Source organism: Sturnira hondurensis, unplaced genomic scaffold, assembly GCF_014824575.4.
Source record: "Sturnira hondurensis isolate 20B ecotype Veracruz unplaced genomic scaffold, ASM1482457v3 Scaffold0015056, whole genome shotgun sequence".
In the NCBI taxonomy this organism is placed as follows: Eukaryota; Metazoa; Chordata; class Mammalia; order Chiroptera; family Phyllostomidae; genus Sturnira; species Sturnira hondurensis.
This window is the reverse complement of record NW_028087687.1, coordinates 1,987,560-2,007,194: the sequence shown is the minus strand read 5'-3', so window position 1 is coordinate 2,007,194 and position 19,635 is coordinate 1,987,560. Positions and strand designations below refer to the sequence as shown.

General features: G+C 44.7%; 1 protein-coding gene across 4 annotated transcripts in view; it reads left to right on the top strand.

The window, feature by feature from the left end:
* RHOH (ras homolog family member H) overlaps window positions 1-17,706 on the top strand; it is a 45,369-nt gene extending 27,663 nt beyond the window's left edge. For 3 of the 4 annotated variants that reach the window (XM_037064293.1, XM_037064294.1, XM_037064292.1), the window contains 2 exons: window positions 13,813-13,932; window positions 14,232-17,706. In XM_037064293.1, coding sequence (XP_036920188.1) covers window positions 14,432-15,007 — 576 coding nt within the window. In that variant the 5' untranslated portion in view covers window positions 13,813-13,932; window positions 14,232-14,431 and the 3' untranslated portion in view covers window positions 15,008-17,706. Of the gene's footprint in view, window positions 1-4,264; window positions 4,271-13,812; window positions 13,933-14,231 lie in introns of all 4 variants that reach the window. The other variant, XM_037064295.1, reaches the window with a different exon arrangement.
* The last annotated feature ends 1,929 nt before the right edge of the window (window positions 17,707-19,635 follow it).

Below are 19,635 nucleotides of genomic sequence, written 5' to 3'. Positions count from 1 at the left end.
CCCCCCCCCCCCCCCCCCCCCCCCCCCCCCCCCCCGGTTCCAGAAGTCCCTGATCAGAAGTTGAGCCTCCAGGGAGATGTTTAATCTCACTGCTGTGTATCATAACTGCGATATAATCCATCTAGAAAGTATATGAATTTTGAAAGGGGATTTAACAAACCTAAAAAAGGGTGTACACCCTTGTGTCCTTAGGCTATTCTTCTTTGTTTGTTCTCTCCCTGAAACAATTTAGGGGGTACCCGCTGTCCCCCAGTTCTGTCAGCACAGGGAGACATGTATAAGATGAGGGGAGAATTCACAGCAAGCCTGGCTTTGCGCCTCTGCACAGATGGGGTCCTTTACCAAATTGCTCAGCTGCTTGCTTTTTTTCATTTGCTAATATGTCATGGGCACCCTTCCTGCTCAATGCATGCAGGCTGACTTCACTGTTTTTAGTGCTGTGTTGGGCTTGGCCAGGTGGACACGGCAGAATTAACACAACCACTACCTCTTGGTGGGCCTTTCGGTTGTCCCCAGTTCTTTTTCTGCTGTTATGAATAGTGCAGCAATGGGAATTCTTGCACATGTGTCTTGACTACTTGTATAGGTATGACTGGCCAGGGTGTTCAAAATTTGAAATTGCTGGGTTAAAAGATAGATGCTTTAAATTTTTTAATAGCTACTGGAAAGGGCATACCTGGGGCAGGGTGGTAGGAGGGGTCCGCCTTGGGGTAGACAGTAAGGGAGTACATTATCTGTCAAGAATTCAAAGCCAGTAATAAGACCAATGTGGGTCTGCTTTTTATCATCACCATGTGCTGGCAGTGACAAAATCAGAGCAAATTCGTAGTGGTGACTTTGGGGGAAGATTGCAATTCCTGCCTTTTTGGCCCTGGAATGTATTCCTGAGTTTACACAGCAGATTAGAAATAAAGAATAATAGCACAGTGATTATAGAGACTACTGACTAGAAGTTGATTTACTTCAATTCTGATATTCTGTGTGACCTTTTGTGTTTGAATTAAAAACAGTGAAGCAGAGTGCCAACGGCAGAGTATAATATTTTGATTGATGAATGCAAGTTTTAGTTCCTACATGACATATTTTACTGTGTTTGAAAAATGCTTTTAAAATTGGAATTTGACCCCAGGTGACAAATACACTAAGTGTGCAGGTGGGTTCTGTCAGAGTGCAAACACGGCACACTTTGCACATCTACCAAGGACGTGTGAAGGTGTCTGCTTAAGGGAGGTGTCCTCAAATGTTAGAAACCAGGCCTGGAGTAAGGAAGAAATCACCTACCAGCTGAACGATGTCTGCAGTTCCAGCCCGCATTTGGGGGTTGTGTCTTCATCTGTTTGGGCCTCTATAACACAATGTCATAGACTGTTTCACCGTCATAGGTGACTTAGAAACAATAGAAATATATTTCTCACAGTCCTGGAGGCTGGGAAGTCCAAGATGGTGGCCCGTGTAAATTTGATGTGTAGTGAGGACTCAATTTCTGAGTCACAGATGGTGTGTTTTCACTGTGTCCTCATGTGCAAGGTACTAGGGGATCTTTGGGGTCTCTTTTATAAGGACACTAATTTCATTCATGAGGGCTTCACACTCAGACCTGGTCCCTTCCCAAAGGCCTCTTGGGGTTAGGTTTCAACATAAGAATTTCAGGGACATTCAAACACGCAGAACATAGCAGACAGCTTAGTTTCATCAAGGTCCCAAAGGCAGGTAGGCTTCCCCCAAATGAGAGCCAGTGGGAGGAGAGGTGCAGATGGTCTTGCACTCAGGGTTGTAGGCCTGATTGCTGGGGTCACACCCTGGCCGCTGTCCTTACCAGCTGTCATCTTGAGCAAATTTCTTTAATTCTCTGCACCTTTGTTTTCCCTGCTGTAACACAGGAAGTGATGATACTGACCACATGGTGTTGCTGTAACGATTACTGAGCTAATCTGCATAAAAACTTCAGTGTCTAGCCATTGGTGAGTGCCTGCGAGTGTCTGTTGTTGTGCTTATCGACTAAGGGTCAGACATTCTGCCAGGCGTGGGGCATAGCTTCTTTTTGATTGCCTTACAAACCCTACAGACTGTGCGTCCTTATCCACGTTTTGCAGTTCTGATTATGTGATTTGCTCAAAGTTACACTGCTAATCAGCAGTGGAGATGAGGACCTAACTGAGACCCTAACACCACAACCTGGGCTCTTTGCAAACGATGGAATGTTGCCAATTTTGTATGTTGAAACCGAAACCAAATCACCTAACTCTATTCAGTGCTCTGAGCTAAATATCTGCAACAAAATACCTTGACTTTTACAGCTTGAGCAATTTGTACATTTGTATCTTAACTGTGGCCAACGCTAGAAGGCCTACGGATTGCCCTTGAAGAGAGGTGAGCTCTCTCTCAAGGGCAGTTCATGAAGAAGAGAGAGAGCATCTGTTGGGAAAGTACTTTTATATTCAAACCGGAAACTGACTTTTGAGTAAAAAGTCACCAATGTGGGATATGTATCTAAGCTATCTGTATGGGCTTTGTATTTAAAGTGTTAAGGAAATGAAATACGGAATATAAAATGTAGATGTAATATACAGTGTCTGAAAAAATCCTGAGTAGATGGAAAGAGTGCTGACTCAGCCGAGCCTCCCGCCAGCCCCCAGAAGCCAAACCACTCCTCCCTCGTGGGGGAAGTGAGTGGGTTGAACTAGATGACCTTTCAGGCATCTATTTGTGCAGTTTCTTTCCACGCCCTGAGCACATGCTGTTTTACATTCTGTTTGGGGGTTCTCAGGATGGGGGAGTGCCAGGAGTTTGGGGAATTCCCAGAATACAAACTACATATATAAAAATTTGTAGCATATTTATTTAGCTGAGAAAAGATTAATATCCTTAATCTTTAACAAAACTTTATTTATTTATTTATTTATATTGTTGTTCAAGTACAGTAGTCTCCATTTTCCCCCCACCACTCCCTCCCACCCCAGCCATCCCCACCTCCCACCCTGGATCCTACCCCGCTTTGGTTTTGTCCATATGTCCTTTATAGCTGTTCCTAAAAGCTCTTCCCCCCTTTTCCCTCCCATTATCCCCTTCCACTTCCCAGCTCAAACTTAGTCACCTCCCAAAGGCCCCTGGGATTAGGTTTCAACATAAGAATTTCAGGGACATGAAAACATTCAGATCATAGCAGACAGCTTAATCTGCTAAAAAAAAAAGAAAGAAAACATTTCTTGAGATAACAGAGTGGTTATAACAGATGAAATTTTAATATTAAAAAAAGAATGAATAACATTGACAATGCCTTGCTCAGAATGGGCAAAAAGCCCTGGCTGGTGTAGCTCAATGGATTGAGTGCAGGCTGTGAAGGAAAGTGTCGTCAGTTCGATTCCCAGTCAGGGTGCATGCCTGGGTTGCAGGCCAGGTCCCTACTGAGGCTCACATGAGACGCAACCACACATTGATGTTTCTTTCCCTCTCTTTCTCCCTCTCCTCTCTACAAATAAATAAATAAAACCTTAAAAAATAAGTAAAAAGAATGGGAAAACAATGAGTGCAGTGTTGGGTCAGGTGAGGTCAACCCAGATCAATTGTTGAGCATCTTCAAATAATTATTGGTCAAAAATATGTTAAAGAAATTATATCTTCAACTAAAATACAAGTTAAGGAGAAGTAGATTTTTCAAGGAAATTCTCAATCCCATCTGCATTGTTTGTACATTGACACTTGTTACTTTTCATCAATGTCATAATATTGATAGCATTTTTATTTCCTGAGTTTGCATTTTTATAATTATTTTTCTTACAGTAAAGTATATAAATCTATGATACTTTCATTAAGAACCATGTGGTATATGCAAGAACACGGCATATGAGGTTGCCATTGATATTCCAACATTAAACCTAGTCCTGTTAGCAATAAAAAAATAAAGAAAATAAAAATATTAAAAAAAAATAATTTAAAAGCCCTGGCTGGTGTAGCTCAGTGGATTGAGCGCGGGCCTGTGAACCAGACAATCGCGGTTCGATTCCCAGTCAGGGCACATGCCTGGGTTGCAGACCAGTTCCCTGCAGGGGATGCACGAGAAGCAACCATACATTGATGTCTCCTTCCTCTCTCCTTCCCTTCCCCTCTAAAGATAAATAAATAAAATATTTTTAAAAAAATTTAAAAATGATGATCACCTTGCTAGAAAAATAGATAGAACAGATGACTTACAAAAGAAAAAACATAAGTGGTCAATAATAAGAAGAATTTTAATTCTCACTAGTCACAAATGAAATGCAAGTAGAAACAGGTCCAGCTGCCAAACATTACACCCAGTGGTAGTTTGTAGGATGATGAAATGAATACTCTTGTACACTGCTTATGAAATATGAATTGGTCCAACTTTTTCATCTCTTTTGTTCCAGTAATTGTACTAATATTTATTTACACTGAAGAAATAGCCATATATTTATACACATTTAAAAAAATCCACTTAGTGTTATTATGGTAAAAATTAGAAACAATTTAAATGTCCAGCAATAGGCAAATGGTTGAATAAATCATGCTACATTCATATGAGGAAATATTATTCAATCATTAAAATTATATTTGAAGAATCTTAATGATATAGAAAATATGTATGATATGAATATTAAATACAAAACAAGATGCCAAACTATGTATAAAGTATGGTATTAGCTTTGAGAAAAAATGGTGCACTGAGAAAAAGAAACAGGAAAAGAGACCCAATATCTTACAGCTTTTGGTTTTCATTGGTAGTTGTTTTTTCCCTCAAGGTCTTTTTGATAGTTCAGTGTTTTTGAAGTGTCCTATAGTGTGTATGTATTACCTTTACAATCAGGAAAGAAAATGGTGTACAGAAATGGCCCAGAGAAAATGAGGAGAGATTAGCCACAGTGGGGAGCTTGTCTTCAGTCTGATTGGATCAGCACTGAGAGGGAATGCTGTTCTGCGCCGATGGCTCGAATGTGTGTGTTGAATGATGATAGCACAGTGGTGGTGGTTCTGGCAGTGGGGGGTGGGGGGCCTGGGGAGACCCTGAGTGTGGTGGAGGTCCACCCAGACACCTAGCAGAGTTTGCATTTTCACAGTGAGTAAAGATCAGACAGGCAGCGACTTGAAGCCCCGGGAGAACACATAAAATCCTGAAGCAGACACTCCCCATGGCCCCCTCACTTTGTCAGACAGGACAGACCCGCAGGGCAGAGGTTCTTTCTCACTCTCAGAGTTACTTTCATCTGTGATCTGGTTTTGAGTGTGTAATACATTTTCACTCCTGAGTTTCTTTTCTTTTAAGTTTTCATTATGACTTTTTGCTCTTTTGCAAAGAGCTAATTCTACAGAATTGGGGCGAGGGGAGCCAAGAAAGGTTAGTGAAGGTAGTTATACAGTAAATACTTCTGTAGCACTCAGTCCGCGCCGGGCACCATTCCCTGGGCTTTCCATGCTGCCCTAACCTGTTTAGTCCTGCACAACACACTTGCACCATAGGTACCACCATTAGTCCCTTTCTACAGTTGAAAATGCTGAGATTTAGTAACTTTCACGAGATTACACAGCCAGTCGTTAGTGGAGCTGGGGAGAGTCCATGCTCTCAATCACTGTGCTAACTGCCTCTGTTGACAAAGGACTGAAGCTCAGAGAGGTTAAGCAATTTACCTAGCTCACACAGTGAGTCACAGACACTGGAGCCAAACCTCCTGACCCTAGAGTCTGTGTTCTCCTTTGTACTCTGAATCACCTCTCTTTAGACAGCAGGAGTTGTCAAACATTTTATGGAAAGGGCCAGATAGTAAATATTTTATGCTTTGTGGGCCATAAAATCTCTGTTGCAACTTTGAGTTGTAGCAAGAAAGCAGCCTTAGACAATGCATACATGAAAGAGCATGGCTGTGTTCCAATGCAGTGTTATTTTATAGACACTGAAATCTGAGTTTCACATAATGCTCACATGTCACAAAATATTGTCCTTTTGATTTTTTTCAACCATTAAAAAATAAAGACCATTTTTAATTCGTGGGCCACACGGAAACAGACAGCTGGCTTGGCCATGGGTGAGCAGGTAGGTAGCCTGGCCTCACAGCATCACTGGGTCACAGGGTGGTCAGATGGGCGTCTGTCTGCCTCTCTGCTCTCTCTCTCCTCCAACAATCCAGCCTGGGCCCCAGATGTGCATGGCCAACTGAGAAACTATGAGTCCCTTGGCAAATAAAATGGAAACTCCTTAGAAAGAAGGGCAGAGGCTACGTGACCTTCTTTGAGCATGCCTCGTGGGGCTGAACCCTTGACTCCAGTCATTTTCTCAGAATATTCCTTCCATTCCTTTGAGAGAAGTTATGGCAGCTGCATTTCCCCCACCACCTTAGCTTTGAGATGAGGTTCTGGTGGTACCTGAGCAGTTGGCTGACTGGCTGACCTTGTTTTTGACTTGGTACTTGAACCAAGCTGAGAGCTCTGCACCTGTGGCCACAATCATTATTGTTCTCCTGGGAACCCAATAATGAGAGGGACCAGTCAGGGCAGGGTGGCTGGAATAGAGGGGGCCAATAGAGGCTTGGCCCGGGGGCGGGAGGTGCAGGGCTCATGGCTCAGAGGGGCTTCGGGGATAAAGAAGGCCTCCGGGTTCAGTGATGTTCCATGTTACTTTAGCTACCATGGGGCTAAACAGGCTTTAGGCTCAGGAATGTCAGTGTTGCTCAGTGTTGCTTAGATATTTGACTCCGGAGAACGTGTTTTAAAAGTTGCAAACCAGCATCTTGCAAGCACACTTTTAGAACAAAACTGTTTGGAATTGCGCTAATCTGTGTATAAAAAGGAACTGATTTGAAAGTGATTTCCTTTTGTAATTTTCAGGGGGAACTTAATCATTATTTGTAGCAGTTACATACACACTATGGGGAATTAACAGAGAATCACTGAAATGAACTTTTGTAAGAGGAAACACGATAAAATAATACTTGAGAATATGTTCACTGCAAAGGCAGTGACCTTATTTTTTAAAATATTTGTAGTGAAGTGCAATCTACATACAGAGAAGCAGACCCATTGTGGGTCCACAGCTTGACGAGTTCTCACACTGAGCCCACTGGTGGAACAACTTCCAGACCAAGAAGCAGCAGGCTGCTGGCAGCACATGGAGAACAGGTTCCTTTGCAGGAGGAGGAGGGGCCTGTTTGGAAGGGGTGGCTTGAAAAAGTGTCTGGAAACTGAGTTTGCATAGGAAGCATGGAGATGCAGGGGGATTTGGCGCGTGGGCGAACAGGGAGCTGCTGCAGCTCAGAGTCAGGCTCTGGTCGGCGCCAACTTTGCCTGTGCCGATTCCTCGCTGTGCAACTGCAGGCGGAAATGCTGGCCTCCGGAAGTCTCTGTGAATCGGTACTCTCAGTGATCTCCTTGAAGGCAGCCACTGACCCCCTTCACGACTGGGCCTCCGGATCTGTCGTCATGGTGCTTGCCTCATGGGAAGCGCTAAACAAACACTTTTTTAAAACAAATAAAACAACGAACGAATAATACATACAAAGTACTCTGTACAGTTTCTGGAAGATGCTCAATGATGTAAACAAAAGTCACAAATTAGCCAATTGGCCCAGTAATGCCACATTTGTTCTCCAAGAAAACTGTCCACATACAAGTAATATATATATAAATATCACACACATATAAAATATACACACAACTTATATATGTAATATCACACACACAAACCATATACATATATGCAAATACATATATGTCCACATGCATGGTTTGTGTATATGTCCATATGCATGGTTTGTGTGTATATAAAATGGCACAATTGTTAATTATGATGAAATACTGATCTAGCTCAAAGACTCAGCTAGCAATGGGGAATGGCTATGCAATTATGAATTATTGAAACAATGGAAAGCTATCTAAAACCTGGCAAGTGTGCAGACTGTTGAAAATAAAAAATTTTTAAATCTGAAAATGTGTTTAGAAGATATATTCAAGTGTATATTTATTAAAGGATGACAATTGAGTAAGATAAAATTTAGAAATAATTATTTTTTAAAGATTTTTGAATTGGTTTTCTTTCCTGGCAAGGAAAAGAAACAAAATGAAGCACCCAGATCCCCTGCCACATGGGGAACTCTCCCTGGATCCCCCATCCCCAGCAAGGCCTGCTCCGGCCGTGGGGTTCCTGCCAGGCTCTGGCAGGGGCGTGGATAGAGGGGACCCTGGGCAGCAGATGAGTTGCTGAGGAGCACGACGATTTGCTGGTCATCTAAGTGTGTTAGATTTATGACTGGATCTATTTCCTTAATGAGTGAATTGACTGCTGCCAGTGCAGGTCCCTTGCCTGAAGCTCTTTTCAGGAGCATGAATCCAGATGGGGTGACATTGGCTGATAAGATTACATTGGTTTCAAGGGTATAATTCTATGGGACATGATCTGTTTATTGCACTGGGTATCCACCACCCCAAATCAGATCATCATCTGTCACCATACATTTGGCCCCCTCCACCCCCCCCAACTCCCTTTCCCTCTGGCAACTACCATACTGTTGTCTGTGTCTTAGAGTTTCAGTTTTATATCGCACATATGAGTGAAATCATATGGTTCTTGGCTTTTTCTGATTCACTTATTTTGCTTAGCATAATATTTTCAAGGTCCATCCTTGTTGTCACAAATGGCAGTATTACATCGTATGGCTGAGTAGTTAGTATTCCATTGTACAAATGTACCACATCTTTATCGAACCCTCTATCAAAGGGCACTTTGGTTGTTTCCATGTCTTGGCCATCATGAATAATGCTGCAATGACCAGAGGGGTGCATATATCTTTGGGAATAAATGTTTTAAAATGTTTCAGGTAGCTACCTGGGAGAGGGGCTGCTGGGTCATATTATAACCCTGTTCTTCTTGGGGAACCGCCATTTCCATAGTGGCTGTGCCGGTTTACATTCCCACCAGCCGTGAAGGAGAGTCCCTTTCTCTCTGTGGCCTCTCTAACACTCGTTCCTACTTGTCTTGTTGACCACAGCTGTTCTGACAGGTGTAGGGGGGCACCTCACTGTGGTTTTGATCTGCATTTCCCTAATAGCTGGTGAAGTTGAGCATGTTTGCAAATAGCTGTTGGCCATTTGTATGTCTTCTTGGGAGATGTGTCGTTTCAGGTCCTCGGCGCATTTTTTGATTGGATTGTTTGTTTTCTTGGTGGTGAGTTGTACGAGTTTTTTGTAGATTTTGGATATTAACCCGTTGTTGGAGCTGTTGTTTGCAAATGTCTTCTCCTAGTTGGTTGGTTGTCTTTTTGTTTTGTTGGTGATTTTGTTGCTGTGCAGATGCTTTTTAGTTTGATGTAGTTCCGTTCTCATTTATTTTTGCCTTTACTTCTCTTGCCTTTGGGGTCAAATTCATAAAATGTTCTCTAAGACCAAGGCCCATACGTTTAGTACCTATGGTTTCTTCTTTTTGTGTGTTTGCTACATGTTGACTTTATACAAATGGTATGTAATGCATTGCTTCCGATCTTATATTTAGACCTTTGATCCATTCTGAATTAATTTGTATACATGGGGACAATGCACAAGTTTGTATTTTTGAAAAAAGAAAACAGCTGAGAATCCCACCAGGATTTTGAAGTAAATTACCTCAGAAAGTCCAGATATCCTAAAACTTGCAATAATAATTATTAATTAAGAATAGTCATAAGTTCAGCTATGTTTTATATTGTGCTCTATTGTTCTGAAGGGGCTTTATTATAAACAAACAGGAGAGTATTTCCAAATGTACAAAGTCTTACAACAGTCCAAGCATAAATTATTGCTGTATTGTTATTATTTTCACCTGAATCTTATAAGTGCCCTGTGAGGAAGGCAGGGCTGGTCTTATTCCTAACACCAGAGGCCCAACCACTTCAGTGTGATGTCTGGCAACGGAGAGGGGCACCCGGTCTACCAGTGGGTCAGGTGGTCAAGCGAGATTTTCAAGAAGAGGTCAGAGCAGTGGAATGAGTGAAGGGCAGGTCTTTCCAGGCAAACAGAGAAGGACAGTGTGTGTCTGAAGGAAGAGGGGGCATCTGTGGAGAACTGAGGCGAAAGTGAGACCAGGATCTCCTACTGGACAGCCCTCAGCTCGCCACACGGTGGAGTGGACCACGATGCTCATCCGTACACCCTCTCTTTCTTCTGCCTGTGCTGCTTCTCTGCAGTGGACAGAAGCACCCAACACCTCTGCCTTTGCAGGACGCAGATTCCTTCCCATCCTCCCTCTGTGTGTGCCCGTGGGACCTGTCAAAGGCATCCTGTCTGTGAGAACAGTGAAAAGAGGAGGGAGGGAAGAGAAACAAGTATTGAGACATGAGAGGTTCTGGGCTGGAAGGTTCCTTAACTCCAGTCTGCTTAGAATCCTGGAATGGTCACTCGGTGGTCACTCATGACACCATCTGAAGTCACGCTCTGTAATGAGAGACATACGATTGAGGAGCCCTTGTCAGTTAGCCACTTGTGAAATGCCACTGAAAACCCACTTCTCTTGTTCACCTCGTAACCATTTTAGGGAGGATTTCTCCCATTAGGAGAAATGCGACTGAAATGAAGCTCGCCAGCCTTCCACACCGATGACGTGACCACGGTGGCTCCGTCCTGGGCACACGAGCCCCGCCGTCTGTAAATGATCTGTCCGTCTGTATAGGGTGTGGCTCTAACCTGGGCCAGAGCCCTGCTCCTCCCTCCTTTCCCTGCTCCATATTCGGCCATCTGCCAAAGGCCGTGCATACCATCAGAGTCTGTCATCCATCCTTACTGATATGAAATAATGCAGAGGGTAGTTTCTGTAGTCACTGTGACAGGCAATAAAGGCTTCTCCTTGGGTCTCAGTTCTTTAAAAAAAAAAAAAAGATTTTATTTATTTATTTATTTATTTTTAGAGAAAGGAGAGGGAGAAAGAGAGGGTGAGAAACATTGATGTGTGAAAGAAACAGCTCATCACTCCGCTGCCACTCACACAGGCCCCGGTCAGGGGCCGAACCCACAACCCAGGCATGAGCCCTGACGGTAATCAAACTGGTGACCTTTCACTTGGCAGGGTGACTCCTAACCAACTGAGCCACACGGGCCAGGGCTGGCTTCAGTTTTCATAGAACCACACAGAAGGCTAATTTTGTTTAACCGCCCTGCTGTTTGGGAAACGGAGGCCCACAGAGCTGACTTGAGGTGCCTCCGAATGCCAGGGTGGGCTGGGGAATGAAGGTCACTTGGTTGAACAGAGCCTTTGTCTCCAGTCTGACTTTTTGGAGCATTCTGGAAGGCAAAGCTCAGACAGAATTTGTTTGTTCACATTGCATATGTATTTTTAGGCTGCAAGAATAAATCCACCCCCCTTTATTTATACTCATAACCGGGTATAAGATACACAGAGTGTCCTTTGCAGGAAAAATCCTCTTTAGTGCTACTTCGAATTCCCCACTTAATAATTGTTTATCATTATATTTAGTAATTGTTATCAAGCAGTGGCATTAATAATTAGGACTAATTGTGTGTTTGCTATGTGTTGACTATATTTAAATAGTGTGTTTATATTATGCACTGTGCTAAGGATTTTATTTGTCTAAGCACACTTAACCCTCTCAACAACCCAGTGATGGAGGCATTATCCCATTGACTCTACAGAGGAGGAGACTGAGACTCAGGGAGTCTTCTAAGGTTGTCACACAGCTGGTTGGTTGGGTAACCTGGACTCCAGATCAGATCTGTCCTGCTTTGGAGACCCTGCTCTGAACAATTTTGTCTTGTCGACTTCTTTTTGCAGATATTTAGTCAGGAAATTTGGCTTTTACTCAATCTATTGGACAGATTTTATTTAATAACTACAAGCCCGATACATGTACATTGCTCTGATTTTGGGTTCTGCTACATTGTGGTCAAAATAAAACTTAAACATGTCTTAAGAGGTCTTAGCTTTGAGCTAAGTAACAAGGGAATTATAGATGCATGTACAAGTGTAAGTCACCTATCAGTCTAGGGACCTGAAGTTTGAGACTGCTTGGAGGCCCCAGGAAGACCTTGCTCAAAGGTCTGGTGACAAAAAGCCATCTAGGAACACATGTAGCAGAGTGACCCACTGAGTCTTCAGACAGATTCCTGCTGGACGTTTGACACCCCAGCCCCTGCGCTCTGGACATTCAGTGTCTGGGTTTTAAATAAGTAGTAGTGGAAACAGGTGACACAGTGGCTCTCTGCAGGTCCCATGTGCCAGGTTCTGTGCTGAGCCAGACTCTCCACATGCTGAATCCTCACAACAGTTAGAAGAAAAAGGTCCTTTTCCTGTTTTCATTTTTCCCATTTTTCCTTAAATAACCAAGACTCAGAGAGGTTAAGAAACTTGATTAAAGACACCCAGCTCTCATGTGAATACTAAGAACCCTAAAACACCAATCCCAAAGAACCTATGCACCCCAATGTTCATAGCAGCACAATTTACAATAGTCAAGAGTTGGAAGCAACCTAGGTGTCCGTCAGTAAATGAATGGATCAAAAAACTATGGTACATATACACAATGGAATTTTATGCTGCAGAAAGAAAGAAGGAGCTCCTACCTTTTGCAACATCATGGATGGAACTGGAAAGCATTATGCTGAGTGAAATAAGCCAGGTGTTGAAGGACAAATACCATATGATCTCACCTTTAACAGGAATCTAAACAACAAAACAAAGAAGCAAACAAAATATAACCAAAGACACTGAAATAGAGAACAGGCTGACAGTGACCAGAGGGGAGAGGGGAGGGAATTTCAGGGGAAATAGGGGAGGGATTTAGAGGAACAAATATAAAGGATACATGGACAACAACTGAGAAGGGTGGAAATGGGAGGGAGAGGGGGAGCATGGGGGGTGGGATGGGATGGGAGTAATAGACAGAAAACTGTACTTGAAAAATAATTAAATAAAAAAAAAGAAATTCATCTCCCCTACAACTAAAAAAAATGAATATATGAAAATCATATACATTATTTATTTGATTAGTTCATTTGAAAAGGCTATTGTATCTAATTAAACAGACACTGTGGGTTGACAAGGATAAAAGCGTCTTGGGGTGAAGGTCAGGATTTAAAGGAGTGATTTTTAAAAACTGAAGCAGGCCACTAGCTCTGCTTTACTTTGCTTTCTGTGGGACCTGTCAGGAAGATTGGCCGTCGGGGAGCTGCTAAGCCCAGATTGTACAAATAACTTTTACTCTGGACTTTGGCCTGAAAGCCCTTTCCTTTGTCTGAGGCTGGGTTGGCCTTGTGACAATGTCCCCTGGCAAACAGGACACTGTCTCCATAGCTGATCTCATCATCTGGGACTTTTTCACCGGCAGTGAATGAGAATTTACTTGACCGTTTCATGAAGTTCGGGTTCTGCCATATTCGTGCAGTCCTGTTTAAGTGACAGGAGCTGCCTGTGGTTATGTTTAAGCAAGTTACTTTGATTGGCCAGAGGCCTAGCCGAGTTCCTGGTATATAGGTAGCTTCCAAAAATGTTGAAAGAAAGAAATAATTTAATCCTCACAACATCTCTGAGAAGTGGCTCCCAAATTTATCATAAGCTTGCAGATATGCAAGATGAGGCTTGGAGATCCAGTAAGTAATAGCGTCTGGTCTGATGCAGAAATGCCAAGGAGAGCCAGCACCCTCTCAGACATAACGGTAGTCGCTTTTGGGAAAAAACCTCAGGGGGAAAAACAGCAAATTTTTAGAGTTCTAGTAATTTCTTTTCTCTGACCTCAAATTCCCATAGAAACCAAGGACTGGCTGATCAATCGATAAATGAACGGAAGTGCGGGTAATGTCAGTGGCTCATTACATTTCTCTCCCTTGCAGTTCCCGAAGTGGCTGGGATGCACTAGAAACTGAAGCCAGAGCGCACCGTCAGGTGCCTTCCCTGCTTCTCGGGGCGGAAGCCAGAGAGAGCTGTTTGGAAACGTCTCATTCACACACCAGGTTGCTACTGAGGTCTTTTTCATGTTGTGATCAGAGCGGTTGCTTGTGTTTTTATCACTAGGCTGATTTTTTAGATAAAATCAGCTTCTGCTTCTTGACTGGGTGGAGTTGTGGGTGTAAGAGCTGGGGGATAGCAGGTCCAAGCCTTCTCTGCTGGGGAACAGGGGGCTGGACGAGCGGGGCAGAACAGCCACACTGCGGTGGGCCCACGTTCAGTCCGCTCGCCAGTGAGGAAGTGCCCGGGTATTGGAAAAGGAAAAAAGAAAGGCTCAATTTTCCCTCTTCTTTTTCCGTTCCAGTTGAAGACCAGGCTTTGGAGCGTATCAAAGTAGATCGAGGTCTCTCTCGGATGGACGGAGAGAGGTAGTAACATCCTGCAAATTGCTGCGAGAGGTCCTGTGGACACAAACCGCCTCTGGGTTTCATTCCCTGTGTTGAATGGTGTTTGCTTTAGCCATTCAGGGATTCTGAACTTGTGACCAGGGTCCAGGCTGGGGAGATGCTGAGTTCCATCAAGTGTGTGTTGGTGGGAGACACTGCCGTGGGGAAAACCTCCCTGTTGGTGCGCTTCACCTCAGAGACCTTCCCAGAGGCCTACAAGCCCACCGTGTATGAGAACACGGGCGTGGACGTCTTCATGGACGGCATCCAGATCAGCCTGGGTCTGTGGGACACAGCTGGCAATGACGCCTTCAGAAGCATCCGTCCCCTGTCCTACCAGCAGGCCGACGTGGTCCTGATGTGCTACTCCGTGGCCAACCACAACTCTTTCCTGAACCTGAAGAACAAGTGGATTGGTGAAGTCAGGAGCTACCTGCCCTGTACCCCCGTGCTGGTGGTGGCCACCCAGACTGACCAGCGGGAGGTGGGGCCCCACAGGGCCTCCTGCATCAGTGCCATAGACGGGAAGAGGATGGCCCAGGAGGTGAGAGCAAAGGGCTACTTGGAGTGCTCAGCCATTAGCAATCGGGGGGTGCAGCAGGTGTTTGAGTGTGCTGTCCGCACTGCCGTCAACCAAGCCAGGAGACGCAACAGAAGGAAGCTCTTCTCCATTAATGAGTGCAAGATCCTCTGACCTCCGGGGGACTTCAACCAACACTCATTTATTTACTCACCTCAAAGACTGACAGGGGCAGGGAGCGCTGGCAAACCAGCGGGGGTTGACGCTCTTTGGGACGCATCCTGAGCAGTGTTTCCTTTCGGACACGGTTGTTGCTGGGACTCGGCCCCTGGATGTTTTATTGAGTGCACTCTGCAAACGAACTCCTCGTCCAGTCCAACCAGAGGACCCCTTGGGCAGCCGGAATGAATATTCTGTCTCCGATTTAAAAAACTAAAATGGTCTCTATGATTTTGGACAATGAAGTGAGTTTTCCAAAGAACTCCATATTTAAAGACACAATGTATTTAAATGATAACGAAATGTAGAGCTCTTATCTATAATTAATTTTCACGCTTGGGACGTCTTCTCCTTCATACTCACAAACACACGCCGCCGTGTGTGTGAAGCGATCTTACGGGATATTCTGCCATGTGTGTTCTCAGCGTTCTTTTCACCTGAACTACTAATTTTGTTTAACTACTACTTGCCTGCTCGATTTTACTAGGTAATCAAATTTTAAAAAGACCGTCAAGTGATGCTTGCTATTAATTTGTCACCCAGCTGTCACTCAATTTGTATATAAAATATGGTTGATAACATGATGCCTTAATACCGTCTAATGATCTAGGGCAGTTATCAGTCTATTTTTCTGTAATTATTAAAAAACGTTTCTTATTTACAATACCACCGTTCACCCAAAGAACTCTGATTATGCACTAAGTATTCCTCTTTCATTTACCAAAACAGATCGAAGGAAAACCCCTCGGGCAGAGAATCAGACTGCGTCGAGTAATAGCAGGGTCTGGAACAGAATATGGAACTCTCTCTCTCCTTTGGGCAGCCACGGCCCTTTGCCTGGGGTTTCTGGCACTGGTGCCTCTCCGGTTGTAGGCCTTGTGAGTGAGGGCCAGCTCAGCATTGTGCATGACAGCGATCAGGAGACTTTGTTATCTGAGCTCTTAACTAAGCTGGCAGGGCAATATAAATTATTAATTTCAGGATCTTATCAGAACAATTAGTAAGGTGTCTATGTACATATGTGTGTGTGAAGGAAATACGGTAGAGTTTATAGCTTTTACTATTTCATGAATACGAAACACCTGTGTAAAAAAGAAATCGCAAGTTCCCAGCACAGGGAACAGAAAAACTGTATAACAAATTTTTTTTTGTACAATAAAATGGTATCAGGGGGAAATATGGAATTAATAGGGACCCCTCAAACCCCATTCTATCTAATGGCTTAAAAGCAGTGGCACTGATCATTTGTTAAAGTTGAGAACAGAATTCTGTGTCACTTGAGGAGAAAATTGCGAGGGCTGGCACCCAGGGACTTCATTTACTCACCTGATCAGAGGAAACTGAGCGACTCCGAACCACGTTTGTTCAAGTTCATCCCTGTCACTGTAGGGCGTGGCCATCACACGCACATGGTAGGGCAGCTGGCGTAAGTGACTAGGATTAGACGTACGCTGGCATAACCAAACCCAGTTTTCAGTTTCCTCATATGGTCCAGTCGTCACAGCTATAGCAATGCCAGCATCCAATCTGTGCTCCTCTTCACACATTTCCCTCAGGAACACCCAGTAAAAGGCCCGGGACCTTTTCCTGGGTCTTTCCTGGGTCTCAGTCTTTGGGCACCAAAGTTCCCTCAGTTCCCTGGGGCTGACGGATCGGCCCTCCCCCAGCCACCTCTAGTCCTCCAGCCCTGTGGCTTGTCCTCGCCTCTCTGTTACCTGTGTCCCTTGACTGGGGTGTCCCTATGTCCAGCTCCCCGTATTGTGTTAAAGGCTGAGCAGGCACAGGGGCTGGGGGGCAATGGGAGCTCACCATCTTTAGTATCTCTGTCGGGCCCCCTCTCCATCAACACACAGTCTCAACTCACACGGAATTTTTCTCAGGGCCGGTCTTTCGGGCGGAGTCTATGTAGCTTGTTAGCAGGAATGAATTTCTATTTATTAAAATTGCCTGTCCCCAAGCTTTTCTTTCTTCCTTGTTGAAGGGAGAAGAGGGCAAGGGGTGTCTCTGGAAATGGGAAAGTCCAGGTACCTGATTCAAAGTGAGGGAAAAGAAGGTGATTCCACTCCAGGGCAGGCAGGGAAGGCCAGAGGGGGAACGGCCACATGGGTGGACACACCAAGAGCCTTCTGCCTCTGGGCAGGAGCCAAGCTTTAAGGCTCCCTGTGGGAACCCTCACACTTGAGAACAGCGGATGCATGTGCAAACCCTGCCCAGTGATGGGACCTGGCAGAAATTGAGGCCGAGAGTGGCTGTCTCCTCTATAAGACTGAGTTCTTGAAGGCAGAGAGACAGAGACACTTGCTGTGTACCTCGCAGGGCCCAGTACAGGGAAGAAACCATAACTAAACAAACGTGTTGAATTGGGGAGAGCAAAGGAATGGGCTGCTGTGCCATGAAGTGGGTATGGGGGGGAAGCAGACCCCCGTCAGCCTTGCAGGGGCAAGAAGTGAAAGTAGGTCACTTCTGATGGAAATCATGTAATGTATGTTCTACATAAGCCTCTATTTGCACCCACCTTTATTTATTTGTGCCTGCCTGGACCCAGGCACATGCTGTTTACTCTCCAAAACCTGAAGGACTTTCTGTAGACTGTACTATGCTGATTCTTAACTACGCCAAACAACTGTATTAAATATGCTCTTGTTTACCTTAAAGAGTTGGTTTGAGTGGTTGAGTTATTCATCCTCTTCTGTTTTTACTTTATACCGACTATTTAACTGGGGCAGCAAGATCAGGCATGATGAAATCAGGTTGAGTGACAGGAGGATTGAAAGCAGCCTAAGGGTTACCATGCCCTGAGCGCTTTGGGTGTGCTCAGCACTCAAGCATGCATGTCGCCATGTGGTATATAGGGGTATATAGGGGGTATATAGGGGGCCATGCTACAATGAGCACCATCATACACAAGGAAACTGAGTCTCGGCGCATTGATGTGATCAGCCCAGGGCACACAACAGGTGAGCGGCAGCACCAGGACCCCTGAGCAGGTCTGTCTGACTCCAAAGCTCTGCTCAAAACCACTGTGCCCCACTTCCTCCCCAAGCAACCCGATGGCACGGCTTTGCCACATCCGATCTCCTGCAGCCTGCACCGAGTCCTCACTTTCTTCCTGGCAGTGAGGACAGAACCCTGCTAAGTCACAGAGCACCATCACTGGCAAGGTCCCCAATCCCACCCCTGGCTTGTGATTTGGTGCTTTAAACAGCTTGGAAAAATATTCTTTTTCTTATCTCACTTTTCCATCCCTCAGGTTTCAGGAATTTCCTTTGAATGAGGGAGTGATAGAGGAGAGCAGAGATGCGTTCTTTCATTTTAAGGGTCTGGCGCCATGAAAGGGCACTTTACCCAGCAGGAGACATGATCGAAGGATTCCAATTAGGCACAGTTGCAGGGTCATGTGATACTACAGAGTGGGTGGAGGTTCTGTGAGTGTTCATCCTCAACGCCTGGAAGGCGGTCGGTCAGTCCTACGGGTTGCATCAGATCAGAGCAGCTCCAGGGTAGGGACCTGTTTTTCCTTAAGCTGATACTCTCCTCGTAAAGCAAAGAAATGTCCTCACTGGCCAAGGTCTCAAGCCGTTTCCACCAGGAAGAGTAACATTCACCATAGTAATTACCTGTGATGTAAGTCCATAAAGAGCACTTGATTAAACATGAAGTTCACATTAACTTTTTCAGTGGACTCTAAAGTATACCCTGATGTGGGATTTAATGCTCACTGGTCGTTAGAGAGCCATAACAAGGGAGAAAGAGGCTGGACCGTTGTGACATATTTTAGAGTCAGGAAGTCTGGGTCCTGTGTCTTTCAGCCTCTTCAGCTTCCCTATCTCACAACAGAGACAATCCCTGGGTTAGTCTAAGCATCAATTCAACAATGACCGTGAAAGTGCTTCATATCTATAAAGGGCTGTTCGTATGGCAGTGTTATTATGTTTCTGGTGGATTTCTATGCAGATACATAGGCTGAATGTACTAGGTCAGATGAAAATATTCTCGAACCAGGGCCCACGTGACGGGATGCAGAAGTGAACTCCACCGGCAGCAACGTCGTCACTCAGAGTGAGATGAGTAACATGACACACAGGGGTGGCAGCAACAAGTGCATTGGTATGCGCACCGGCTCCAGGCCTTTCTACACATGATCTCGTTTAAGCCTCATAATGTGGTCATAAGATAGGTGTTACTCTCTTTCTGCTGATTAGAAACTGACAGATAAATGGAGATATTTCCTTTGTACGGTTGCTTTGCAAAGGGTCCCAGTTTTACCATGCAATTTTGGTATAAACTTGACCAGCTACTGAGTATATGATGAATTGTTTAATGTTCATCACTCTTGCTAATTTAGCTAAGAAGGCAAGAACGACCCATTACACACTGCAGGGGCATGGTGGGCTCAGCGGCCTTCTTGTGTGAGTTTTTTTGTCATTCTTCCTGTGAAGTCTCAGGTGGTTGCTGTACGTTGTCCTGGCTGGCTTGTGCTGGCTGTCCCCACTCCTCACAGGTCTGTTTCCCACCCTGTGCTGTCCTCCTCTGTGGCAAGAGGCGAACCCTGTGGACTGCATCACCCAGGACCTCTTACTAGT